Source organism: Aulonocara sp. 'chitande type north' Nkhata Bay, linkage group LG19 (assembly GCF_057382095.1).
Source record: "Aulonocara sp. 'chitande type north' Nkhata Bay isolate Kocher_YH1m ecotype deep benthic linkage group LG19, A_spYH_male_GT1.1, whole genome shotgun sequence".
Taxonomy (NCBI): domain Eukaryota; kingdom Metazoa; phylum Chordata; class Actinopteri; order Cichliformes; family Cichlidae; genus Aulonocara; species Aulonocara sp. 'chitande type north' Nkhata Bay.
Window position 1 is genome coordinate 19,267,106 of NC_141362.1, and position 27,776 is coordinate 19,294,881.

General features: G+C 39.9%; 2 protein-coding genes across 2 annotated transcripts; both read left to right on the forward strand.

Annotated features, from left to right (window-relative positions):
- Positions 1 to 99: 99 nt before the first annotated feature.
- On the forward strand, positions 100 to 11,760 carry fbln5 (fibulin 5). The gene is made up of 11 exons (XM_086274378.1): positions 100 to 549; positions 753 to 807; positions 1,025 to 1,073; positions 1,272 to 1,550; positions 6,712 to 6,834; positions 7,443 to 7,559; positions 7,662 to 7,778; positions 8,170 to 8,292; positions 8,512 to 8,638; positions 8,760 to 8,955; positions 10,963 to 11,760. Exons 1-11 carry the CDS (start codon positions 506 to 508, stop codon positions 11,122 to 11,124), a joined length of 1,392 nt encoding a protein of 463 aa, XP_086130504.1. The 5' UTR covers positions 100 to 505; the 3' UTR covers positions 11,125 to 11,760.
- Positions 11,761 to 12,551: 791 nt separating this feature from the next.
- Positions 12,552 to 24,483, forward strand: tc2n (tandem C2 domains, nuclear). The gene is made up of 12 exons (XM_086274574.1): positions 12,552 to 12,766; positions 13,688 to 13,762; positions 13,850 to 14,011; positions 14,846 to 15,016; positions 15,420 to 15,499; positions 17,286 to 17,343; positions 17,899 to 17,999; positions 18,539 to 18,655; positions 18,752 to 18,943; positions 22,524 to 22,638; positions 22,744 to 22,940; positions 23,128 to 24,483. The coding sequence occupies exons 2-12, from the start codon at positions 13,696 to 13,698 to the stop codon at positions 23,236 to 23,238; spliced, it is 1,371 nt and encodes a 456-aa protein (XP_086130700.1). The 5' UTR covers positions 12,552 to 12,766; positions 13,688 to 13,695; the 3' UTR covers positions 23,239 to 24,483.
- The last annotated feature ends 3,293 nt before the right edge of the window (positions 24,484 to 27,776 follow it).

A 27,776-nucleotide genomic window follows, 5' to 3' on the forward strand; every position in this document is an offset into this window, starting at 1 on the left:
GCAGTGTCATTCAACCCGGGGAAGGGGGTGAGGGGGTGGGCTGTTTATATCTTTGGAAAACAGACACTGTGTGTGTAAGCTTTATGCTTTTCTGCCTCCTAACCGCCCAGGAGAAGCCGCTTGTCGGAGTGAGCGCGCCGCTGTGGGGCCGCCGTCTCCGTGCGCTCTGACTGGAGGGGGCTGGCTCTCCTGATTGAATCCAGCTGTTGGGAAAGTGCTCGGAGGGGGCCCGTTAATTTGCATTGCTAAATAATCTGTAGCGCCGACAGAGCGGGGAAGAAGCAGAACAGTCCATTTTGAAAAAGCATTCTTCCAACACTTGGTCAATGTACTGGAGCTTCAGCTCGACCAGGCAGCGGTTAATGAAAACCTGGTGTCGGCTTTCGCGTAAAGGCGCATAGTTGGGGGTGGTGGTGAGAGTCCTGCTGAGTAGTGGCGAGGGGATTCAAATTTACGGGTCGTTTCAAATCTTTCCTTTGAGAGAACTCAGTTGGAGTCGTAAACCATGCATTTAGAGGGACGTGGCTTCAGGTTTTGCTCTCCTTCAAGGTCAGTAGTCTCCACTTTATTTTCTCCGCAGGCATCTTTTGCGTAACGGACTTTTTTTTTTCTTTTTTCTTTTCTTTTTTTTTTTTTTAAACTTACGTTGCATGTTTGAATGAATATGTGACAAATGCCTGTATCAAGTTCCTGTTTTCTTCTGCGAACTCCTTCCGAGAAGGGCCTAAAAACGTAAAATTTCCTCTTTGCAGGATGCTGACAGCTCTGGTATTTATTCTGCTTTGTGTCCAGCCTGGGCGCGGACAGGTAAGACACCTTCATCCATTTAGTCTAAGGCTGTGATCACTTAACTAAAAAGTTGCTCTGAAACTTACCAAAGCCAAATAAAGATGCAAATGCGTCTTTGATGCAAGCTAATATATTTATGCATTATAACATATATTCTTCTCATACTAGTTTGACATCTCAGCAAATGAATGCGTTAAAAACATGCTCAAACCGCATTTTGATCACTTCTCTTCAGACCTGCACAGAAGGTTTCGCATATGAACCCAGAACAAGACAGTGTATAGGTGAGTGGCATCACTTCTGTTTTTTGTTTTTTTTTGCATCGAAAAGTTACATTTATAGAACAAAGAGACGTGTCTGGAATTCAAACACAGTGTGCGCAAGAAAATCAAATCCCAAAGCACCGGGATGGGTTGTAGCACAGATTCACACATGCTCCGGATGCAAGAATGTCCTTATCAGTGCACGGCTCTGTATTCCAGATGTGGATGAGTGCCGTACCATGCCAGATGCTTGCCGAGGAGACATGCGCTGTGTGAACCAGAACGGAGGTTACCTATGCATCCCAAGGAACTTGTACAACCAGCCTTACAGACCGGATCCCATAGTGCCTGAGCCGGTTTACCCGGACCCTTCAGCTGGATTTCCAAACTCTTTCCTCCCATCTCCCCCAAGATCTGTGGAGCCCAGCTACCCAAGAGTGATCAGCACTGCGCAATGTATCCTGGGATATACTCTTGCAGAGGATGGCACCTGTAACGGTTAGTAGGATTCTGCAGTTTGTTCTCACTGGTCTAAGATATTTACTACCACAAGTAGAATATAGTAATGTGTTTTTGAGCTACCCCTGATTTCTTTATATTTTGAGAAGCAAATGAGAAATAATTGCAATAATTTATTAAAACAGAAATAAAGGCACAAATACAGTTTGTACAATTTGAATAAGCTTGAAAGTCAATATTTAAAATGAAAACCTTTATTCTTTACACAGTGTGAAGTCTCTTAGGCCAGATTTCTTGTTATTTCTGTAAGTACTCTTCAGGAATAGTTCTCCAGGCTTCTTGAAGGACATTCAAAGCTCTTCTTTGGATGTTGGCTGCCTTTTGTTCTGTTCTCAGTCCAGATGATCCCACACTGCTTCAGTAACTTTGAGGTCTGGACTCTAGGGAGGCCAATTTATGACTGATAGTATTGTGTGTTCGTCTGTCCAGATATGCCTTTCCTGCATTGGCAGTGTGTTTGGGATCATTGTCATGCTGAAAAATGAATTTATTGTCAACCAGAAGCTTTCCAGATGGTATTTCATGTTGGATTTAATTCTGATGGTGCTTTTCAGTTTTCATAATTCCATCAACTTTGATGAGATCTCCAACACCACTGGTTGAAACAAAGCCCCGAACCATGACAGAGCCTCCACCGTGTTTTACAGATGGCTCACAGGTTACTGTTGTACCTTTCTCCCCAACTCCCTCAAATTTTTCCCTCAAATTGTTGTCAGTTTTAGGGGGGGAATTGGATTCATCACTCCATAAGACCTGTTCCCATTGATTTTCAGTCCAGTTCCTATGTAATTTGACATGCCTCCATCTTTTCTCCCTGCTTCCCTTCTTTAAAGGAAAGACTGCACACCATGCTGAGGTGTGACAAGTTTTCAACTAATAGCTGCTAGTAGTTAATAGTGCAAAAGTGCTTCTTTATGTCTGTCAAACTGCCTTATCTTTGGAATTTCTAGAATTCAACTAAAGAAGTTCGAACAAATTATGTGTTTTTGTGAGACAGGCTGCTGTTAACAAAGTGCCTGCTCAGTTGTCTATGATCTGTAGACAAAACACTGGTTTATCCCTTGAGTTAGGTGCCTTTTTTATGTTTGAATAATTGTTTACATAATTACACAGGTCCATGTTGCCTAACAAACAAACACAAAAAACATTCCTCTGAAAATGTTCATGTGAAAAAGCAGACAATGACCTTCTGAAAGATGGAGAACTGTTGCTCAAGAACCCTTAAAAAAAGGCAAGAAAGTCTGGCCTGTTGGAAGCAAAATATAAGGGAGTGAGAGCCAGCTCAAGGCTTTTGCAAAGTATTGTAACTCAACATTGTACTGCAGGTTTTTCAGTCTGATTTCATTCCCCAGTTGTTCTATACGGGGCTGGTCACCTGCTTGAAGCCAGGATTATACTTACAGTTTTTCTTATTATACAACCTTTTTTGTCCATTTGGAGGAAGCCAGTGCAGTCACTACTCTATTTAGAAATGATCTGGTAATTGCTAATGGGTTAAATCCTGATAATCATAGGGTATGTGGTTGTCTGTGCAAATCATCATGTAAAACCTCTGATGACAAAATTAGCATCCATTAGAAATTGATGTCACTTGGATGCTTGCATATTTGCGCATGCAGAAAGTATTAACTCTGGGCTCAGGAGAACTCCCGTAGCTTCGGTTCAGTCATACGAGACTGACTCATAAAAAATTCTGCTGAAAACTTCACAATTCTTCCGTTCAAGCCAATTTCAAAAATGAAGTAAACATTGTTCGAGCCAAGTCTTTTGTTCGTGTTCATCAGAAGTCCCCGAAAGTTCAAAGTTGCTTATTGTTTTCAGTCGTTTGCTTACATCAGTCTGACAAAGCGCTTGTTTGATTGTTCACGGTGGGTCAACATTTGCACCCATTCATCACAGTGAGGGAATGTAACCACAAGCAGGGTTTAGATCCCAGCCTTTCTATTAAAAACAAACGCACAAACAAACAAAGAAAAACACTGAAATTCAACAACTCTATTTGGGGACTGAAGACGTAATTATTCATAAATTTCCATTAAAATGTGTGGTCATCTTGTAACCTCTCTTGTTAATTACCTTACCCTTTAAGAGGATTCTAACCCCCTAACTGACATAAGAATGTCATATTTGATTTTCTGGAGTATTTTTCTTAACACAATCGCAGCTTTTCCCTTTGCTGCCACTCTAATGCATCTTTAAAGTTACTTCAGGCAAGTTATGAAGTCAAATTTCAACCAGGATCCCTGTGGATTAGCTGATCAGAAATCACCTGGCAAATTTCATCATAGGGCGTGAAGTTACTGCACATCTGCAAGTTGCTTTGCAACCCATCTCTGCCAAAGCTCATTTTTATACTGTCTCACTGCTTGCAGGAGATATAAGGGTGGAAGGTGTCTATCCGCGGCTGCAGCTGTTTCTGGTCTTGAGGCTCTTAACTGGATTTCAGCAGTGGCTGAAAAATTTGAATGTTTTGCAGAATACAGTCTTGACATCTGCCACCTGCTGCTGTTTATCAGATATTAGAGTCAAGCTATGAACGAGGTAACATCAGTGGGAAAAGATAAAGAATAGGAATTCAGTGTGGTTAAAATCCAGAGAAATACATGAATCCATCGCATCACAGGGACAGATGTTTTTTAGTGTTTTGTGCCGCAGCCTGTCTGCTGTCACCCCACCGACCCAGAGGCCCATTTAACGTTTCAAAGCGAATAAATGTCATCTTTTTTAATTGAGCTGTTTCAATTTCACAACTTCAAGAGTTCCCAGCTGTTAGATAAACACTTCACAAACTTTCCTTGGCGGGTCTAGCAGGGACAAGCTGTTAAAAAATGGGTTCCTTAAGGTCCATTTGGGGTGTTTTCCTGTCATTTTGGATAAATTAGCCATGACTGTGCTGGGAGGAGGAAAATGTACATATGTGGTACAGTTTTCCCCCTCCAAAGAGAGCTCTAGAAGTTCGCTCATGGACAAATATGGACTTTTTTCCCCTCTTTGTAGGGGAGAAGGTCTGTGAGGGAATCAGCTCGCAACATTGTTTGGGTAAACTACACTATGTGAGTGCCAAAAATGAGGTCATATGCTGCCAAATTTGTGCCCAGGCCAGGGCAAGAGAACAGGCATGCCTCTGTGGAGGCAGCGACTCAGCACACCCCTGAAGGCTGGCACACTGTGTGTGCAGTGATGTAATTAGTTGCTGATTGATGCTGCTGTGGGGCATAAAATACACAGACTGCGACTTCCCGTCTGAACCTGCAACAATTGTGGTTTTGTTTCTGAGTTAATGGTATGTCAGTGTTTCAAATGGAACCAGTCTGGGGGAACAATAGAAATGATAAGCTTCATCCTGAAGGTGTTGAATACGGTTGAGCTTTCACTCTATTTAACCACACTATCTCTAATAAATGGACCATAATAAAAGTGCTTACAGTTTACTTTCTAGACAAACACACAATAATTAGGATAGATGAGGATAGATCAAATTAACATTCTAAAAATGACACCTGCTGAAAATCTGTACAAAACTGTCACTGCTTAAGCACACTTTTTATTCTCTACCAAGTAAAAAAAAAAAGAAACCATTAACGTTCAGATGCTGTGCTTTTCATCCCACTAGAGACTGTAATATTCATTACAGCTCATAACTCAGTTTTAGGGATTTTCAGGTTTTTACTGGAGTCCAGGGATTTACATGCTCCGTTGTGCCTGGAGAAAAGTATCCAGCCTTATGCACTTTCGAAACCAGTGGGTCAACTCAAAAATGCACAACAGCTCATCTTTTAACAGAGCATTTTTCTGGTAGTGAAGCTATAAACTCTTATCCTTTATAATATTTTCATTGGAATCTTGATAAAGAAAAGCAAGCTGGTTTTGTGTCACTTACTGTTATTTTGAATCAGTTTGTGCAGCCATATGTGGTCAAGATCTTTCTGCACAGGAGTTTGGTTTTTTTTTTGCATCTACATCTGACCCTGTCATGTCTTCTCTGAAGCTGATCAGGGCTGTCAGCAACTCCAAAAACTTGTGGGCAGCTCATAAAACAGCCTATATAAGGAGGTGAACTGAAACGCTCCTGCGGCTTGTGTGTGTATATGTTGGAGATCTGCAGTAAGGTCTACACATGGGGTGCAGATGAGGGGCATTCAGGGAGATTTTCACTGGAAACTGTAAGCAGGTGCCGTGGCTGTGTAGCTTTTGGCCGGTGGCCTAATGCACCGGGTCTCCTCCACCCTCGTGAAGGGCCAGTGGTCCCAGCTGGCATAAAGGGCAACGGTCCCACAGACAGACGTTATCGCTTATCATAGCTGCCTGTTCAAACAAAAAACCAGGCTCCCACCCACTTCCCCCCACCGGTTTTCTAGAGATCGGTGACTTCATTGTCTGAGAACCATAAACAGAAGTTGGAATTTGCGATTTGTCGTATCCTCATAAGGGCATTATGATTTAGTGTGTGAGCTGCTCCAGGGGCGTTGATGGAATTCAGATTGTAATCTGAGAAATCTGCAAATCTGTGTAGAAACGATCATAAGCGCTGAAATGATAACTGTTTGGTTAAGAGTTTGGGTTTTTTTTAAGCACAGGGCGATGAAACTCTGAGTGTTGGATAAACTGATTTTCAAACAGAAGATTGCTGGTGCAATCTTCAAGCCAGCAGGAAAAAGTTCCCTAGCTGATGTGCTTTCAAGCAAGGCACATGAGTATCAAATCCTGCATTGGAGTTAGTCAATAAAAGGTGAGGTGAAGGCTAAACCTAAATGTTTGGAATCAAATCTACTGACGTCCGAGAAGTGCAAAAAGCATAACTCCCACATGGAAATCAGTATTATCAGTGTGCTTTTATCTCATCTGTTTACTTTGATGTCATTTTAAAAATATCCATGCCTCACTTTATGAAATACTTTAGATGATACGTGATACTCTTCTCCTAACTCTCAATAAACTTTGAAAGTGTCTCTCTGGGTGTTACTTTTGTGTAGATTTGAAGGGCTGGCTGCCAAATGTAACAGAAAAACATGTTTTTTGTGTTAATGTGCTGAACTTTTTTTTGTTTTATGTCGCTTCTGCCTCTTTGAGCGTCCTTTTTAATTTTGTTGAATTTTGTTAATTTTTTCTCCTCTTTTTTTTTTCTTTTTTTTAATTGCAGACATTGATGAATGCGAGACAAACTCTCACCACTGTAACCCCACCCAGGTCTGTATCAACACAGCAGGTGGCTACACATGCTCCTGCACTGAAGGTTACTGGCTCCTTGGTGGACAGTGTCAGGGTGAGCCAGTTTTTCCCTGAAACTTCTTTAAACATTAGCATATATTAACAATACACTTTACCCAATGGGATTCACATTGCATCACTGCAAATACTCTACAAAGTGAACTCAGAGTCAGTTTATTATTGTTCAGCCATCGCTCAATTTTGCCATTACTTTGTGCAAATTATCAAATGAAGGGAAGCTAGGAAAACAAGCACTGAGCATTTTAATTCAATATTTTCTGGAATTACCAAGTGATGGAAAAGCTTTGATTTTCTTCTTCAAGCACTAATAAATGCAAATGTAGTCTTGGACATGCAAAACCAGCAATCTATTATATCTTAGTACTAACACTGTAAAAAGCATAGATCAGAGGTCATGTCAATTTTTATGATCACTGTCGGATAATGCAGAAAAGTCCCTGCATGTACTTGTCCTCATTTAGAAAAGAAGAACAGCGCCCTCCTGATGCTTTGTGGTGCAATGCAGCTCAGCAGAGTCTGTTCAAATCAAAACACTAATCGTATATTTACTTACAGTAAACTTGCCTACAGCACAATATGTATTATGGTCAGTGACTACCTTCTACTTAAATTTTCTTCTTTTTTTTTCTTTTTTGGTACCAGATATTGATGAATGTCGCTATGGTTACTGCCAACAGCTGTGTGCCAACGTGCCCGGCTCATATTCTTGTTCCTGTAATCCTGGCTTCATCCTCAATCCAGACAGCCGGACCTGTCAAGGTAAACACATTCACAAGCACCGGGCCACGGCTTTACAACAGGAAAAGAAACACCTGTATATCGTGTACCAGTGTTGTCAGCTTCCAGCTTCTGTTGTTCCAGATGTGGATGAGTGTGCAGATGAACCTTGTAGTCATGGCTGCTTGAATACCTACGGGTCCTACATGTGCAACTGTGACGAAGGATTTGAGCTGGCATCTGATGGTACTACTTGCATCGGTGAGGAAGATTTTATTCTTTTGATATATCAATATTAATCTATCTTTGAAGCAGTGTGAATAATTGAGTCGGTAAAGAACCAGAAACTGAGATGCATTTTTGTAAAAAGGAGCAAAAAGTCGTATGACAGAGGTGAATTGAACAGAATAAAAATGTTTGCTTTGGCAGCAGGATCACAGAGAGCAGGTGTGCTGTATGAGACTAGTTCCAGTTTATCACAGGCTAGGTCGACACAGTTTAGAAAGAGCAAGCTGCATGACTGACACCGTGCAAAACATGCAGACTTCACTCAGACATATTGAGGCGGGCTTGGTTGAGCTTGAACACTGAACACTGTTGGTGCTGATGTCCTTTTCTGATAGGTGTTAATTCTGTTTCTTGCTTCGTGCAGACTTGGATGAGTGCAGTTTCTCTGAGTTTCTGTGTCAGTACAGATGTGTCAACATCCCCGGTTCTTACTCCTGCATCTGTCCACCTGGATATTATATATATGAGGACGGCAGGAGCTGTGAGGGTAAGAAGATGAGGAACTCTCACACAGATACATCATTTCCTAACTGAATGCATTAGTTTATGTGATAAAGTTATTATTGTTATCAGTTAAATACTTCTCTTGACTCAGGACACATGCATCTATTTTTCTTTAATATCAACATTGTTGAAGCTTCTTCTTCTTCTCTCGTGATGAGTATGTTTAAACTGACTTTGATTGTTGTGTGTTTGATTCTTAAAGATGTCAATGAATGTGACACTGGTAACAACACCTGTACAACAGCACAAGTGTGTTTCAATTTCCAGGGAAGCTATACATGCCTGAATCCTTTACAGTGCAACCTTCCTTACATCGAAGTTAGTGACAAGTGAGTCTTACTTCTTCGCTTTCTCTAGACGCCTTTTAACACCAAATTCTAAACTGTTTCACTGCTTATTTGTTTAAAATATCCTCTAAAGCTTAAAGTGACCGTGTCTCCTCCTTGGCAGTCAGTGTATGTGTTCAGCTGAGAACCCTGCCTGCAGGGATAAGCCCTTCACCATTTTGTACCGACACATGGACATGTCGTCGGGGCGCAGTGTGCCTGCAGATATCTTCCAGATGCAGGCCACCACGCGCTATCCCGGCGCCTTCTACATCTTCCAGATAAAGTCGGGCAACGATGGGCGAGAGTTTTACATGAGGGTACGTTTTTCAGAGACCCATCAACAGAAGATATGGCAGATGGAAGACTTTAGTGCACTATATTAATGCAAAGTAACACAATAAATGAAAGTGGGCCCCCACTCCTACAGAAACTCAAACTCTATAGATGGGGAAATTCAAGGAAACTGCAGAACTAGGCAGGAAAGGAAATGACAGTAGTGTTTGGTTGTTAAAGAATGCAGTCCAGAAACTCCACAGCTGTGACTGTTTAGTTACCAAAGATGTTTTCAAAATCAGTCTTGGACTTGTCCTAGATGATGATAATTCACCAGCTTAATAGTGAGAAAAACATATTAGAATCACTGCAAAGAAGATACCATGCGACGCAAGAAAATCTCCTTTTTATTGTATTGCATTTATCTTAAAGGTTAAGTAATGCAATGCTTGACATTTATCTAAAAAGATGAATGAATACAAATTTATTCATAATGAAATACTGAAAACAACTGAAAGAATTATGTAAGTGCATTACAAAAACTTTTGTCTAAAAGATACATTTAATGTAATCCATCTTATTGATTCAGTAATATGATATAATGTAACAAAATAGGCGTTTGATCTGAGATTTAAGTAAGACCACCTGGAGCACCTTTCCTTGTAATGCTTTATTATTTCCATCTAGTATTGGCACTTATCTAAGTGAATAGTATCAGCACTTCCTCGTATCATTACACAGTGAGATGATCGGGATTTGTTCACCCACAGCACGGAGTGACATGTAACCGAAAATACAACAAATAATTACACAAAGTTTTTGATCTTCATTCTAATACAAACCATATTCTCTCCCAAAATTGGGACATTGCGTAAAATGTAAATTAAAACAGAATGCAATGATCTGAAAATCCAATAAGCCCATATTTTAGTCATAATAGAACATTGAAAACATGACATTTTAAATTTAGACCTTTTGCTATTTCGAAAAAAAAAAAAAGAGTTCATTTTGACTGTGGTGGCAGTAACATGTCTCAAAAAGTTGGAATGGGGGTAACAAAAGGCTGTAAAAGGAAGTGGTGCTAAAAAGAAACAGCTCGAGGAACAATTCGCGACTAATGAGGTTAATTAGGAACAAGTCAGCTGATGTTCTTTTTATACCCAGAAGTAAATGGACAGAGGTTGACCAATCTGTAAAAAAGTACATGTGACTTACTGGCTGAAAACACTAGAGTATCGTGAAACCAAAAATACGAGGACTTCTGAGCAGTCCAACATCCTCCATGAGACAAGAATGGGACAACATTCCTCTCAAAAGTCCAACAGCTGGTCTTCTCGGTTCCCAGATGTTTACAGACTGTTGATAAAAGAAGGGGGGCTGCTACACAGTGGTAAACATAGCACTGTCCTTTTCTGAGATGTGTTGGTGTCATCAAATTTAAAATGAGCTCATAAGTGATACATTTTCTCAGTTTAAGCATTTGACATGGTTTCTATGTAGTTTTATGAGTAAAATGTGGGTTTATGAGATTCTCGAATCATTGCATTCTGTTTTTATTTACAGTTTGCACAGGACTGATTTGACGTTTTAAAATAAGGACTCGAGTTTGTGCTCAGAGACGGAAAGAAAAAGATGGTAGTTTTGATCCTGGGCTAAAGTTAGGGTTAGATCTTTTTTTTTTTTGTAGCTGTGATTATGATCAAATTCTAGATACACTTCAAAGAAATATCAGGTGTTTAGATAAGATTGGCTACGGAATACCGTTTATTTTGAATAAATTATAAATATATATATGTGTGTACCACAGGTTTAATGAGTTGTAAGAACCTGACAATGCAGAGTGCACCCAGCAGATGGTGTAATGTATCTGAGAAGCTGAGTTTGATCAGAAACTGCTAAGTTGGCTTTCTAAACAAGTGTGCTCTTGTTTTATTTACTGGAAGTTGTATAACCAGGCACTGAGCCACGTGTTTCTTCCGCTGTGTGCAGTAGTGTTTCCTGTAATTCATTCCTCACATTCCCCTTTTGTCTCTGTCCTCTTTCTCTTAAAGCAAACCAGTAATGTGAGCGCCACGCTCGTCTTATCGCGGCCAATCAAGGGGCCGAAGAAGGTGGTGCTGGACCTGGAGATGGTCACGGTCAACAATGTCATCAACTTCAGAGGCAGCTCCATCATCCGTCTGACAATATTTGTATCAGAGCATCCGTTTTGAGGGTCCCAAATGAACTTCATTGCCACAAAAGAAAGTCAAGCATGAAGCAGCTGTTTTCACCTGCAGCTGATGTAATAGTTTGCTTGTTGCCCCCCTTCCCCCCTCATTATGTCACCTTCGGTAGAGACACAACAGGACTCCGCTGAGAACAGCTGACGGGAAGACTTTCCCGTGCTGGAATCTCCACCCTTGTTTAATAGACACTGAGCTTTTACGACTACGATATTGACTTTCAACACACAAACCCACGCACACACAGACATGCAGGGATATTTATGGTGTACAATTTCAGAGGACGACCTGACAACAGCAACATCACGGAGAATCGGTGTATATACACACGAGCTCGTCCATTTGTCTGTGAACCTTCATCCCTTCACATAAGCTGTGAGTTTTATGTTGTCATTTCCTCTCAAGTGGCATCTGATCTTAGCTGACAAGAGGAGAGCCAGTTATCCGAAGCAGAAGTGTAAATGTGCATTTTACAGAGGCAGTATTTAAAATGATGTAACAACAAGTCATTAATTGAATTATTGATCACAGTTTCTTTTTGACCAATAAACTTCTTCACCACACAAACAGCTGTCCCTGGCATGAGGCGGCTCCCAGACTAATGCATCACCTGGTTTTGTGGATACTCTGGGGAATTTGGGATGGGGATTTTTTTTGGCACTATAACAAAATGTGGGATTATATCAATGCATTTTAGGGGTCACTTTAGCAAAAACTCCTGAAACAACAGCTAATTTATGGATTATAATGTGGGACTGTGATACATTTTGAATTACTGCATTTACACATATATACAAAAGTGTCAGTTTGGGATAAGTATGGGTTGATAGCAGCACTTATTTGGGTATCAGAATTTGTGAAAAGGGCATATAATAAACCATTGGGTGCTATACCATGTGAGGGTTACTTAATATGGTTGTTATAGCAACACTTGATTTGAATATGGGGAACCACATTTTTAACACCTCTTGTAAATTTTTTCAGGGTCTAAACTGTTAATAGATTTGAGGGGTGACTGAGAAAATTTGCGTGATTTGGGCACACATGACGGTTTTTAGGTATATAAAGAAAAAAATGTATATATTTACATATCAGCAAATGTTTTGCAATCAGCGAATTCAGTCTACATTAATTAATCGGTGGGTAATATGTCAAGTATAGGCGACTTAGAAGGAAAACAGTAGCTTGAGAAAGTTATGACGTGTTTTCTTTCAATTTCTTATTTGCGTCATTGTTATCTCAGCAAGGAGCCGTAAATCTGTCAGTAAGCGCCGATCCCGGGAGATGGCCAAGTTCCTGCTGGGATGATGCACACAATGCAAACATATCGACCGAGGATGAAAAGAAACAAATGACAGTGAGCACACAGCGATAAGTGAAAAACAAAAAGGTAATAATAGAAAGCGCTGTGATCACAGCTGTTCGGGGAAGGAAGCGCGCGCCACTGTCAGTCCGGGAATGACAGAGGAGAGAAGCGTGGGCGGGAGTAAGAGAGGGAGGGATCCAGACCTGTAACGAAAGTCAGCCTTAAACCTGAGCTCGGTGGCATTTCTCTCCCGCCTGCCGGTGAGTGTGAACCTCAGGCCTGGGTGGTCGAAGCGGATCCTCTTTAAATGAAAACAAGGCGTCGGTAAGTTTATTTTTTATAAACTTTTTTTGTATCTGTGTTTTGTTTGGTAAGTTAAAGTGATGTTTGATGATATGCTATTTTTAGCGTGCGCCATAGGGAAATTCCTCCATCCACTGGCAGCCCAACTGGTTTATTAAATAACTAGTTATTAAGTTTTAAGCGGTGAGTTAATCAATAATCCCGGTTAATCAAAGCCCCCTGAAGAAAGTCATGGCAGTGAATGTAGTTGTTTGTTTCTGGGGACTAGAATAGTTGTAGAAGTGGTGTGGAATGACTGAACTTTCTTATGTTTATGTGTCTTATGATTTTTTTTATGTGCTCCTAATTTGAGCATATAACAGATAACATATATTTTTTAATGTATCCGATTTATAAAGTGTGGTCACACCATAGCAACAGGTACTTATACCACATTTAAGCACTGTCAAAAAATGACATGTTACCAAATTAAATTTGGGGGTGATATGAGGGGACCTTGAGATCTCAGATCATATCAAAGAGTGGAATTCAACAGATATAAAATAGCCTACCACACTGTGGCAACTGCAGAGCAGGTAAACAAGTTCAGCACATTTTGGGGACTTTCCTAAAATTTATTAGACTTGTGCAAGCGGACTATTTGTTTTAAAGGTGGTGACTGCGGCTCAGGAAGCAGAGCAGGTCATCCACTTATTGGAAGGTCACTGGTTTAATCCTGGGTACCTTGAGTCTGCATGCTTGCATGAATGTCAGAGTAACTCAGTGACTGAGGCTTACAGATCAAAGTGCTTTGAGTGTTCAGTTAGATTAGAAGTAGCAAACCCAGGTCATTTTGGCATGTTCCATGAATAATTTTTGGCTTTTCATTGTTATCCACCTTGTTACTGTTTACCATGCAATCTGCAACTTCCACTTACTATGTCAACATTTAAATATTTCCAGATTCAGCCATGGAGTGCATCAAAAACTGCTGCAAGAACTTCATGAAGAAGAACGAGCAGGAGCGGGAGACCCAAGGTAAGCTGCCGTCCTGCACAGATGTGTATCAGACAGGTTTCAACAGACCTACTTGTGTCTCACTGAATAATATCTTCTGTTTTAAAGTGATTGCACTGAAGATGCCCCCTAACACAGCAGCAGTCCCAGGACCAAATGTATCTGAAGATTACTTACTTTCCAAGATGCCCCCAGACGGCAGAGAGGTTCCGTTTGTTGTGCCGACCTATGTCCAACCAAGCTACCCTAATTTACAGGCTGAGCCACAGAGTACGTACTTGTATCAGTTAGTACATTTTAAGTCTTAAGGTGTGTATATGATTTAAAGAATCAAACAGTGGTGATCCAAATTAGTTATAGCGTGTGAGAGGATAGTGATGACTTATAGGATGGGCTGGTAAATAATGATACTTCCAGTAATGAGACTGAACTGTTGGTTTCGGTTCTGCTTCATATCAATATTTAAATATGTGCAGTCTGCCTTAAGAGTTATCCTAAAAGCAAAACATATAAATTAACAGACAAATTATAAAATAAAAACTGCTGTTTGTACCTGTTTTATTTGACTGGCTGTACTAGAATGTGAGTTAACAAAAATGACTTTTGCTGGTGATTGTTTGCCAAATCTGGCTCATTTGGGCTGAATTCCTTCTAAATGAAGCCGAATTTCTGCTCAACTCAGCCCACGTCTACACTCAGATTCCAGGGAATATCACAACAAAACGTATGACTACGCTGACTTGGAAGTTTACACCTGGGGTATGATCAACTAGTGCAGGATCCTACTGCCAAAAGTGGAAACATTTACTTTTAATTTTAATTCACTCTTAAATTCAACAAGAAGCCCCACAAGACAGATAAGTGAAAGTTACATAACATGCCTCAACTCAGGGTTAGTTTGACGCAAAGGCTACGGCAAACAAACAGAATCTAAGCTGCAGTAAATCTATCTCAGGGGTTATTAAGATATTATCGGCTCTCTTCAATGCACTGAAGTGAAGGCACTTTGTTTCTTGATGAATAGCTATTCATACTTGTTAGAGATGCAGAGAACAATAATGTGCTTGAAGCATGATAACAACCAGCTGCGCTGTTTGCTTGCAGGTTCAGCCCGGTGCACATATGCAGCAAGGAAGGCAGAGCTGGTCAGCACCACTCCCTTCATCTACTACCCTGAGTCCTTCTTCCATCAGGGTCACATGGCAGAGCACATCTCCCCCGGCTCGAGCCGCCGAGACACAATGAAGAAGAGAAGCTTTGGTCCACAAAGCCCAGGTACCAAATACCAGAAAAAGTGGTATTTTGTTGTTTAATATGAAACACAACAGACTGAATACCTGTCCGAGGTGTACCCCATACCCACCTCTCGCCTAATGGCAGCTGGGACAGGCTCCAATTCCAACATGATCCTAAATTGGATAAATGGAAGAAAACGGATGGATGAAAGGAATATGAAACAAGAATTTGGGCATGATTTAACTAAAATTGTGGTAAACATATTAAATAATGACAAAATTGGACATAGACACATGTTTCATCTTAGTACTGAGCAGTTTATTCAGTAGTTTACTGAGCTCTACTTGAACTCATCAACAGATTGCTGCAGAGTGAAGCATGAAAACCAGAATTATCTCAGGATTGAAACAGCTTCAAAACATCTTTTTATCTTTTTTCCCAGGTTGGAATATGAAGTTAGGTGGCCAGGAGCGACTGAGCAGCTCCATGTTTGATTTGTCCAACCCCCAGGGTCACATGCAGGTGAGACCGTCCTCTATCTAATCTGTATTCACACAGAATTCTCACCTTGTCTCAACCTAGACTAAATATAGTTTTTATAGTTTCCACTGTCCTCAGCAGCATAGTGGAGAATTGCAAACAAGGCTCAGAAGCTGGTATTTTGATTTAAGCAGCAAAGAGTGTAATGTGTACTGTGTAATGCAGCTACCTCTATATTTACCATACAGACATGAGATTGGTATGACTCCTGTCCCATAACACTTGGTAGAAAAAAGAAGTGAGAATAAGTGTTCTGAGATTAGTTAAGCCAAGTAGTAGTTATCAACTGATCTGACAATGAAATAAAGATGAAATCTTCTTTAGATGATGTTTACAGTCGCGTTTAGTTATGTAACTGTGTAATTTATTTAGGTAGTAGACCTCATTTAAAGCATTCAGTTACCTTCAGTCTCAACTAATAATCTATGGCTAAGATAAGCCTATAATTTTGTTTTAAAATTACGACGATGAATTTGAAAGTCGTGATTCATTTTTGGGCTTATTCTTCCACTTTAGTAGCTATGATAAAATCTACTTCCACATGTGATTCAGCTCCAGCTGTTTTGATTGAACATACCTGTTGATTGCCTTTGATAAAGTGGCCATTTATCAGTAATGCCAATTTAAAAAAAGACCAGGTTGGGTTGGATTTCTTTGTTCAATAAAGGATGTGGTGTGATACACCTGTCATCAGCTCCTTGTTACTTTACATAAATAGTTGACTGTCTCTTACAATCAATCTAGTCACTCTCTAAACCTAAATAAACATTACAAAACCTCATTCAGAGCCCACGGTGTGAAAAATGTCAGAGCAGTTTCTTCCTGGGAACTAACACAGATACATTTCTGTGCATTTCTTTTGGCTTGATGGCTCACTACGGCATCCATTGCATGCACAACTGCAGTTAAATTAGCATAGCTGTTTAGTTTGACACCATCATGAGCAAACAAAAGTTTTATAGGCAGAAAATCCAGAGGATACTGCAGGGCAATCACAGGGGAGCTACACACCACATCATACTATGTTTTTTCTCCATTTTACTCTAAATGGCACCACAATTTATAAAATGAACAACATTCTTTGTAAAAGAAAACTTAAACTGATGAGCCAAAATATGAACTTTTTAGAAGGTTTATGTGTGGTTTAAAACAAACACAGGATTTTATAAAAAGAACATCAAACAAGTCAAACATGGTGGCGGTAGTGTAATGCTTTGCTGCTTCAGGACCTGCTAAAGTTCATGTGGGTTATGTAATAGCACAATGATCTGAAAGTAAGTGCAGCAAGTCCACCTACGAATGTTAAAAAACACACACAAAAAAAGCAAAAAAAAAAAAAAGGACTGACCTTGTCAAAATCTCAACTAAAATCAGATTGAGATGCTTTAGCCTGACCTTAAATGGGTCGTTCACACTCAAAAACTCCTCCACTTTGGCCTCTTTAAAGCAATTCAGGAAAGCAGAACGAGCCAAAATTCCTACACAATGATGCGAATGACTCATTTTGAATTATGACAAACACTTGGTTGCAGTTCTTGGTGCAAGGGTGGAACAACCAGTTATTGTTTTAGAAGCAATTACATTTCCACACAGGGCCAGGTAGGTTTGGATAGCTTTTTACCCCTAATAACTGAAATTGTATTCTTAAAATTTCTTTAATGATAAGTGTGACACATTTGCTAAGAAAAAAAGGGGGTGTGGGATCAAGAAGGGGGAAACTGCAGAAAGTCTGGTCTCACACGTGTCGTCTGTTCTGTTTTCCTTGCAGCGGTTTGAGTCCCTCAGCAGTGCATCCTCCAAGATGAGCTCCATGACAAGCAGCCTGGGTAAACATCATACAAACAAACCTTTTTGTTCTAGCAGTTTCCCAATGTAAAAAGAAAAAGTGACTTTCAACCTTAGTTCCTGATATATAATGTTTCTGGCTTTTTCATACAGCCAAGCAAATCATTTTTGGGACAAAGGCACAGTTTTTGAAATTAAACAATCAAGATGTGACTGAAGTGGAGACTTTTAAGGGGTTTAATCAAAATGTAGCATTTACTGTTTAGGAATTTTCAGAGGTTCAAAAGTAGCTGGAAAAACAATTATAATCCCAAATATAAGGATTGTTTTTAATATCACAATTAAAATAATTGCTTGAAATTTAGAACTCATGGACATCACCAATTTCTGTGTTTCCTCCCTTGAGATGCTCCTCTCACCCTTTAGTGCAGCAATCTTGAGTTACTGTGTGTTTGTAAATCTTTCTGCCTTGAGTTTTGAGTTTAACAATTGAAAAGCATCATCTTTAAAATCTTTAAAACATCATATTATACAGTACATAAACTCGTATTTAAATGCTAACGCCACATCCTGCTGTCTGTTTCCAAATGTTGCAGAGTCTGTCACCTTGTCTGGGGATGAGCGCGAGTTGGGGAAGGTGTGTGTCCGGCTGAACTATCAGGAGGCTCTGGAGCAGGTGTGGATCACCCTGGTTCAGGTAAGGTTACATGCAGTATGGAGGAGGGGGATTCAGGGACAAAAAGCCCTATTGTGGTCACTGGTAGCATTTCTCAATGGACCCTCTGTGCGTCCAGAATACAGCTCTCCTTTAGCTCCTCTCAATGCTCTATTAACTCCGGCTCAGACACTCAGAAGGAAAAGTTCCTCTAAGGGAACTGAACTGTCCTGACTGACGTTACAATAGTTCCAACATCGTCTAAGGAAGTGTATGTTTATTCAGAAATCAAAACCCTACACTAAATAAACTTCTACTGCAGATATGTACTCTAACTCCACAAGGTGTACTCTTCTGCCAGCTTTGATTTGGGATTTGTTGTTGGTTTGGGTTTGTTTTTTATCCTAAGGTCACATTAGTGGCACTTGATCTTGCCACTGATGTCTGGCCTGATGACTTTCTTAGAACAAAACCTGAACTGTTTTTTTTTTTTTTTTCATCTTTTGTTCCAAGTAGAGCGCCGTGGATAAAACCTTTGTTGTTCTACACACAGACTGAACCACATCTTCTTTTTTTAACAGTGCTCAGACCTCAACCTTCATCCGGATGGAGGGGAGCAGCAAATGATTGGTTTCAAATCAATCATTACCACCCCCAAACCCATACAGTTCAAGAGCTCAGTTAGAGAGTACTGTCAGGTATTGATGCTGTTTATATTTATTAAGTTTTTATAGGCCCTTAAACCGCTATTGCAGAACTGCCTAATCTCTACTTTAACCTTTCTTTGCTTTCAGGATGTGTCCTTCATGGAGACCTTTGTGTTTGCGCTGCATCTCCAGCTGTTGCGCTGCAGTGCCCTGGTGCTGCGACTGCAGACACACAACCCCAAAAAACGTACGGTGGCAGAGTGTGTCCTTTCCCTGCGACACCTCGGTTCTCAGGAGACGGAGCACTGGCTTGAACTCAACCCTCCGTCTAAATCTTCGGTAGGAGTTCACTACATTGTTCATTAGGTGGGCCTGTAGCGCTGAAGCTTGGTTTACAGAGTCTGTTTGCTGTTTCCATGATGCTTTCCATCACTGATGTGTTAAATAGTAATACAGGACAATGAAAGACGTATACAGAGAGAGAAAGTTGTTATTCTGTATCTATCTCTGCCAATCTTGTTGCTGTTTTAGGGCAATGTTGCATCAGTACTTTGCATGAATTCTGCAGCTGTTTTTACTTTTATGTTAGCTCTAAGTTTTAGATAAGATTGTAACTTATTTGAAAGCAAAGAATAAGAAAAGTGTTAACTACCATGTATGTGATTTGTACCTGGCCACAACTTTCCAACTCCTTTGGCCAAGAGCAAAAACTCTGTGTGGGAATTCCCTGGATTTTTACTACCTATTCTTCACCATTTCCTGTGTTGGCTGCTTTCCTTTGTCACTTCTTTTTAAAAGTATAGAAAATAAGGAAATAGTGCTATAGGTGCCTCATAAAACTGTCCCCATGATGCATGGTAGTCCACTGACACACACTATCCTCTTGGCCTGAACAGAAAAATATTAATGCTGTGGCTGAATTTGTTGCATAATCACAGGAAAAACAGAAATGGAATTCATTTTTCAGGGAATAAGGAAACAGGCTTTAACAATAAGAGAGTAAAAAGCAGAAAGCATGTCCTGGAAATGTGAGACATGGAAAGTAGGTCAGACCTTAAACCACTTTACCAGTGCAGAGTGGTTTTGTTGATAAATGGATTTATGTCTGGCCAGTGATGGTAAAATACAAACTGTCTGTATAGTTGGAAAATCAGAGGGTGACTCATCATTAGATTTCAGAGGGACAAATTGATTCACTCGGTTATTTTACCCATCTGCTGGACACAAAAGAGCAAAATTGTCCAAATCACTGTCATTCAGAGGGGGGGCTCTTAAGGCTGAAGACAGCTGAACCCAATGAAGAAAAAAAGTAGACTTATTAAGTGGGAAAACTGGTTTGCAGCATGTTTAGGAGTTCTGAGAGCCCATAGTTAGGCCCATAAGTTTTTGGACACTGAAATGTGCTTTGTAGTTTTGCCTCTGTACACCACTGCAGTGGATTTGATCTTAAACAATCAATATGTGATTGAACTGCAGATTTTTAGCTTCAGTTCAAGGGGTTTGGTAAAAGAATTGCATCATCTGTTTAGGAATTACAGCAATTTTTATATAGTCCCCTTCTGCCTACTGATCAAAAATGGACTATTAAGGAGTTTCTTGGTGAGGTAAGGTCTGTCCCTTTATTTTTCTGCAAACCAAAACCTGTCAGAGAGATAACAAGGACTTTAAGAGTGGGCAAGTCACCCATCCATCCATCCATCCATCCATCCATCCATCCATCCATCTTCATCCGCTTTATCTGGGGCCGGGTCGCGGGGGCAGCAGCCTAAGCAGAGAAGCCCAGACCTCCCTCTCCCCAGCCACCTCCTCTAGCTTATCCGGGGGAACACCAAGACGTTCCCAGGCCTGCCGAGAGATATAATCTCTCCAGCGTGTCCTGGGTCTGCCCCGGGGCCTCCTCCCGGTGGAGTGGGCAAGTCAACAAGAAGAAATAAACTGGCCAGCAAAATAACACCAAAGGGCCTGAAAGCCTGGTTGACCTCATATCTTTATTTAAGAAAAACACATCTTCACAACATCTAACAACGCTAAGAACACACTCAAAGAAGTAGGTTTTATCATTGTTGGGTGTTCATAGCAGGCTGCAAACTACTGGATACACTCAAGGACAGGAAGGTCAGAAAACACCTAATAGAGCCAGCAAAGATCTGGGGAAAAGTCTTAGGACAGAAGAAATTTCTTACCAAGATTAACTTTTCTTTAGCATTTCATGATCCAAAGCTCCCCTACCGCCCAGAATATCTGCCAAACATGGTGGAGGCAACATGGCATGGTGATGTATGGATGTATGAAACAGGGCTACTAGAGTTTATTGATGACGTGACTGCTTATAGAGGCAGAATGGTTACGGTTAGGATGAACTGTGAAGTGTACATGGCTGTGCTCTTTGATACAACCAAATTTTGCAAAACTCATTGCACAGCACTGACCTGACACATCCTGTAAAAGCACCCCAAGAAATGGGATGTTCTTCAATGGCCTAAGCAGTCCACTGACATCAGCCCAACATAGCAGTGTTTCTGTTACTGAAGACAAAACTGAAGGCAGAAAGATCCACAAATAATCAGCAGCTAAAGATGGCTCCAGTAAAAGCTTGGTGGAGCATCTTTAAGAGGAAATGCAGCCTCTGGTTAGGTCTGTGGTTTCTGCAAAGACTTCTCAACCAAGTATTTAAAACATCTCTTGTATTTCAGATTATTCAGCTTGTCCAGTTACTCTCGAGCCTGTGAAAAGTAAAATAAAAAGGCTGTAATTACAGACTAGTTACTGAAATAGTTTTGTTGAACCCCTAAAGTCAAAGCCCAAAATCTGCACTTCATCTTGACTATTGTACAGAAAACAAATGACCAAAAATACTTCACTGTCCCAAAATATCTCATTGTCAAAACTGTATTAATGTCTAAAAGTTGTTAAGAGTGTTGGTGATAATGTAAACATGCTGACATGTTCCCACCTCATCATCTATAGACTATGAGTTTCATCTTATTAGAAGACTACCCTTCAGTCAACTTCGGTAGCACCAAACACAAAGTACAGCTGCTGCTGATGTGATGTCACTTCAGGATATTTGTAGGAGATGAAGCAAAATTGCACTTCATGTAGAAGAAATCAGGTCATTAGGGTTCATACTCCAGTACTACTCCAGACCATGAAGTAAGTTTTGTTCCAGGCTGGCATTGAGGCTGGACTTGCTCTGCAAAGATGCCTGTGAAGCATGATGAGATTCAGTGCGCTGGTGTGGCACTCAGTGTTGACAATATGGTGGAGACGGCAGTGAAGGGGAAAAACCACAACACTGAGTAATGAAAGAAAAGTAACCGTGTCAATCTCTTCTTTGTTTTTAGCTGTTCAACAGGAACCTGTATGGTGTCACTGCATCAGTTTTACAGCTGTTCTTTCAAACCAAACGCCTTATGAGCAACAGTGTTTAACTTGTTTTATTTATTTTGGATTATTAAATGACTCTACATAGCCTCCTTTGACAAACAGCCTTTATATTGTTTTAATTCTTTGAAATATGTCCTGTAACAAGAAAAAGCAGTAAAAGCACCTTGTAGTCTAAAACCTTGTTGATAAGACCAAAAGCATACTCTATACTGTAACTGTAGCCACTTTACCATTATTAAAGCTCAATCTGTTGAAGCTTTCATGTTATGAGTGCAACTAAAACATGCCCTGACAACCTGCACTGACTACTTTAAAGGCAGAACAGTGGTTAAAGCTCCAAATGCGCAAGACTGGAGCTACTTTGGGTCTAATTTACTAGAAAGCAGCTAATGGATTTTTACTTACCGTAATTATAACTTATAAGGTGCAGAAATGTGATGCTCTTATTTGAGGACAGTGGCTCGCAAGAGGTTTATTATTTCTTTCTAAATGTTAGTAAATGTAAAAGCTCATTGACACCATTCTCTTACAGGTGTGCCACTCTGAGCTGCATCTTACTACGTGCTTTCAGCCGGTGAATGGACGCATCCAGGTCCAGGTCCTTGCTGCTCAAAACCTCCCAGTGTCCTCCTCACCGCTCACTCAAGGTACCTGTAAAATACACATCTGTATTTTTCAATATTTAACCCCTAAAATAAGTAGCTTTGTAGCTTTAATGGTAACTTGTCTTCTCTTGCACCTGTCCTCTGAAGCTTTTTTTGTCAAAGTGGAGATGACCCAGTTAGAGGAGGTGACCAAGAAGAAGACCCGAGTGCTCAAGGCCTCTGGAGGTCAGTGTCAGTGGGCTGAGACGTTTCACTTCCATCTGGCCACCTTAGACCACGCCTACTCACTCTCAGTGAAACTCTACAGTCGCAGCTCAGTCAGAAGGAAACAATATCTCGGACAGGTGAGTTTGTCAAGCACCAAAGATTTTACTTTTAGTTATGAGTCCCTTGGTGTATTTTATTAGCCTATTCTTTCATTACTTCTAATATAATGAATACAATTTCATCTATTTTAGCCTGAAAATCAAAATGTTTTTAAGTTATTTGCAACAATCTGATGAGGAGTTGCCTCCTCTGCGTCTGTGGCAGATTCAGCTGGGACTCAATAGCCCTATTCCAGAGGCTGTGGAGCAGTGGAAGGACACAATGGCTCATCCAGAGAAAGTGGTGGCAGCGTGGCACAGGCTGAGTTCTTCCTAAACCTCTTCTCTCAGCTACTGACATAGTGCTCTCGTGCTGCACATCTCGCTGTGCCTGCTTACTTTTCCAGTTGGCCAGCCACAGTCCTGTACGTTGACATAGTCAACTCTGATTGACCAGACTGTAAACTGCTGAACGTGCTCTCTGGGAAATTTCCACAGAGACAGTGCACGTATTCAGTGATCAGTTATAAATAAGGGTTTCGAACAAAATGTAGATGGTCGAAAGGTTATTTTTTGTGTGTGTGTTTACTGTAGACTAAATGAAGGATATTTCTTAAAAACAGTAGAGCATTTCCTAAATTAACAATTCAATTGCTTAGCATTTAGCTGTACTGTACATAAGCTGTTTTCTGCAAGTTGCATGACGTGGAAGTATCATGCTTTATGAGTCTGCTTCATTTTGCAAAGAAAGTTTACAAGCAGGAGAAAGGTGATAGGAAAACCATATTTACTTTAGTGGTTTCAGACTGTAAAGAAGATTCATCTAATAGTGTAAGGTTGGTGGTATTCTGTATTTTTAAAACCATAGAAAGTCTGCTATTCAGTCACTTATTAACTAAAGATCTTTTAAAATTCTTTTAAAAAAGCCAGAAATATTTAGTGTCATTTATATTTTTTAAAGCAAGCTGGCTAGCATGACGACAGCAGAATGAAATTTCATAGTTTTAGGCATAAAATGAAATATAAAATAATTATAAAACCTACAAAAATAGTATTTTTCTTCTGGTCCTGTGCAAAACTTTTGAGCCACTCATCATGTCTTTATATTTTGCTTCCATGGACTTACTTGTAATTTTAATAGGCTTTCAGACAGCCTTTCAAAGCTTTTCTTTGGACACTGGCTGCTTTTTATTCATTTTTAGTCAAGTTCTTGTACCTGACCAGTTTCAGAGGAGCTTTTATTTTATTTTATTAGGCTCTAACAATGACATATGAATAAATCAGGCACCTAACTTGAGGAATGAACAAGTGTTTTGTAGAAAAAACAATTTTAAGTTGTATCTCTCGGCACTTTACTAAATATTTTTGGAGAAACAAAATGTACTTCCTTTAAAATTCCCTAAATGTGAGCTAGAAGGTTTTCCCTTACCATAATTGAACTTCACAGGGTGTCATGTTACTGGAGAAAACAGCGGCTTCTGTGTCAAACATTAGCTCTGTGCTTCTGATTTTTTTTATATATTGAATGTAAATAAAAAGTGTTGAATGTAAAAGTTTAGTGTAATAAAAAGTTCATATTGTTTGAAAATGTGAAGTGTGTTGATTGAAAAAACAGGTTTAAATACAAGTGGCACATATAAAAAAAAACAGACTGGATTACAGCATGTACTGCACATTACACTCGTTACACACACTCTGCAGTACTTATGAGACAAGTCAACAACCATAAACCACTGTGCTACTATTGTCACTTTTTATTGAAGAAGCCTATGATTGAGAGATTGTCAAAGCAAACAGTAAGATAGTTATCCACAGTGTCCTCCCGGACAGGGACATCCTGTTTTTTCCCCCCGATTTCACTGTTATTGGAAAGTAATTTAATGCCACTGCTGTATATGGCCAATTTTATCCTTATCTCTAGAGTGACTACAGAAAGGAACAATTGTCGTTGGTGGAAAAAGGACAACAATTTCCTGTGGCACTGAAATTTTACTCCAAGCAAATGTGCCCAAAAAGAAAGAAAAATAAACAAGTATGTGAATTTCTTTGAATTATTTAATAGCAAGAAATGCTAATTTGCATATGAAATAATCAGTAGCATTTTTGGCATGTGAATTGGTGCCATTTATCATCCCAAAGGGAACTCCTTTCTCTGTTTCAGAAAGCATGAGCTTGACCAGCGATGTGTTCTGTGTAACCAGCTGTGGTCACGCAAACACACACCCACCGAACAAAGAGTCTGTGAACCAAAAAAACAGCGAGTGTTTGTGCTTAAGTGTGTGTGACCAGGACAACCGGGCGCACCACGTGGGCTGACCTGCGTCAGAGCGTCTCACATCCTGGCGTGCCAAAACACATTGTCATTTTATGGAAAATAATGTTTGATTTATGGTTAATGTTACACAGAAGGAAATTCAGACGGACATTTCTTATCTGTTAAAAGGCTTAACGCTCGGCTTTTATCTTAGATAAGTATGTTTGAGTCTGACTTAAGTAAGGTGCTTGTGTCTGAAAAAGCAGGATTTGCTGTTATTGTGTCTTCTGTGTGCTTAACAGATTCCTTTGGCTGCTTGCCATCCCGAGTCCACAGCACATTCCCATTTTCTCATGAATGCATGCTTAACTGTGCAGGTTTTCTCACCTGGGAGACAGCAGAGAGGTTATAGGCGTATAGAATTAAAGAGCAGAGCCTCTCTAAAATCCTGGTGCTTTTCATGAAGCTTTCCAGCAGCTGTAGCCAATCGGTGTCTGCTAGACTTCACTAACTGGGAGTCATTAAACTAAAGCTCTCCATTGTGTTTGTGCTCTTTAGATCATGTTAATTGAATTATGAGAATATGAGAATTTCATTCGATGTACAGGCTGTCCAAGAAATTTGTGCTCTAATTCTGGTCTTTTGTTAGTCTTTAAATTATCACTGAATAGCAGGTTATGTATAAGAGAGTGATCCTCCCCCAAAAAGCCTGAAAAGGCAGTAAAAGTTGTACCAGTTGGTCCAGAAGGTGACATATAGGGGTCCAGGGGCATGCCCTACCTGGATATTTAGTGGAATCTGGAGGAACTTTGCTGTCTAAATTTTTAGGTTTATTTCCCAAAAATATTTGAATTTGAATTTATTTATTTAAAAGGGACAGTGCGGTTTAACATAGTCCAAGTACGAAACATGAAACTGATGTAACGCACATAAGTTTATAGCTATTGCTAATTTTCAACAATTGTCCCTTGTTGGGTTTACAATCAAAATAGGTACATTTTACAATAAAACATACATTTTCATAAAGCCAAATAACATCATAAATACAATTACAGTTAATAGACAATAATTTCAAATAAAATTAAAATCATTAGTTAAAATGACTACATCTCTGATTTCCCTTTAACCTTCAATGCAAAGGATCTGATGTCTGTAATCAATATGATTTCGGTTGGAAGTATGTTCCACAGATGGCAGGCCTTTATGGAAAAAGCTGACTGACCGAATGTAGATCTGTGATATAATATCTTGCAAGATATTATATATTATATATGTATATTATATATACAATTAAAGAGTTAACAGTCCACTGAATTTTTACAACACAATCTTAACATTCAGTCCTATTTGAAAATCAAGTCTCTGAGCTCTCTAGTTTTTCTCTTGCTGGTGCAGTTTTAACCTTGTTGGGCAGCTTTTTTTGTTTACTGCCATCAGTAAAAATGATTTATTTGCTAGACATAAGCTCAGATACACACAATATAATAAATGAAATCCACCTTGGTGTCAGCTGTTTGATGCATTTCTTACTGAAAGCATTTTTCAGGTGCCTTCATCTTCTGCTGGAGCAATCGATCACATCCGTGCACCACCTGCACCATGCTGGGAAGTCTGGCTTTTGATTAAAGTCGCTCATTGGATTTACACTTCTGTGTTAATATTGCCATGGTTGTCACGGTACTGGGTCACAGACCCAGTGCTTTGTGTTTATTGGTGAACTGATAGTTCTGATTATTATTATGATTTTCTGCTTAGCTTACATCTTTAGTCCTTGGATTGTGGTTTCTGTTTTGTATCATCTCTGTGCTTCAGCTTCCTATGTTTCCGCGTCTTAGTGTCAAGTCTGCATCTTGGTGCTTTGTCTCAGTTTCCTGTTTTACTTTGGTAGTCTTTGTCCCATGTTTATAATTTCAGTTCTGCTCCTCGTGTCTCGTCATGAGTGCATTATCCCAGCTGTTTCCCTCCTGTCTCCCATTCACTGATTACGCCAGTATGTATTTAAGCCCTGTGTTTTTCCCTGCCTGTTGTTGCGTCCTCTGCGTTAGTTGTGTGTTCCTCAGTTGTCATGTTTTGTCAGGTTATGTCATGCCACGTAATGAACTCCCAGTTTAGATCATCCTTCCTAGTTTGAATTTTGGTTTTGTTTCTAGTGCCTATGTATTGTGTTTCTAGGTTTGTTTTCTGCCAGTGAATAAAAACTGCCACCTTTAAGTTAAATATTTCGTCTCTGAGTCCTGCACCTGAGTCCAACCATGGCCTACCACACAGCTCACCATGACAATAGGTATGTTTTAACCGCAAATGCTCTGAAAACCTACAAGGTAATCTATGCAGTAACCTCACGTGCACTTCCATGGGAATGCAACTCCACATTGCATTGATGCAGCCCTCAGCTTCCCCACTTGCATTTACAGTTTTTTAATTTTACTTTTCTCAGTGAGAGATTAATAATTCTTGCCTGATTATAAAGATTAACAGATGTCAGCAAATTCCTGGAAGGAGATTTTGTTTGTACAAATAACACATTCTGGAGTAAACCTGACAGAAAGGCAGACATGAAATGTAAAACTGAGATCAGCGGTGAAACATGACATGCTATTGGGATGCAAACTATAATGTGA

Coding starts and splice junctions, on each gene's coding strand:
- fbln5 (XM_086274378.1), top strand. CDS start 506: ATGCATTTAGAGGGACGTGGCTTCAGGTTTTGCTCTCCTTCAAG. Junction 550..752: donor AGGTTTTGCTCTCCTTCAAG/GTCAGTAGTCTC, acceptor TCCTCTTTGCAG/GATGCTGACAGCTCTGGTAT. Junction 7,779..8,169: donor TGATGGTACTACTTGCATCG/GTGAGGAAGATT, acceptor TGCTTCGTGCAG/ACTTGGATGAGTGCAGTTTC.
- tc2n (XM_086274574.1), top strand. CDS start 13,696: ATGGAGTGCATCAAAAACTGCTGCAAGAACTTCATGAAGAAGAACGAG. Junction 13,763..13,849: donor GCAGGAGCGGGAGACCCAAG/GTAAGCTGCCGT, acceptor TCTGTTTTAAAG/TGATTGCACTGAAGATGCCC. Junction 14,012..14,845: donor TTTACAGGCTGAGCCACAGA/GTACGTACTTGT, acceptor GTTTGCTTGCAG/GTTCAGCCCGGTGCACATAT.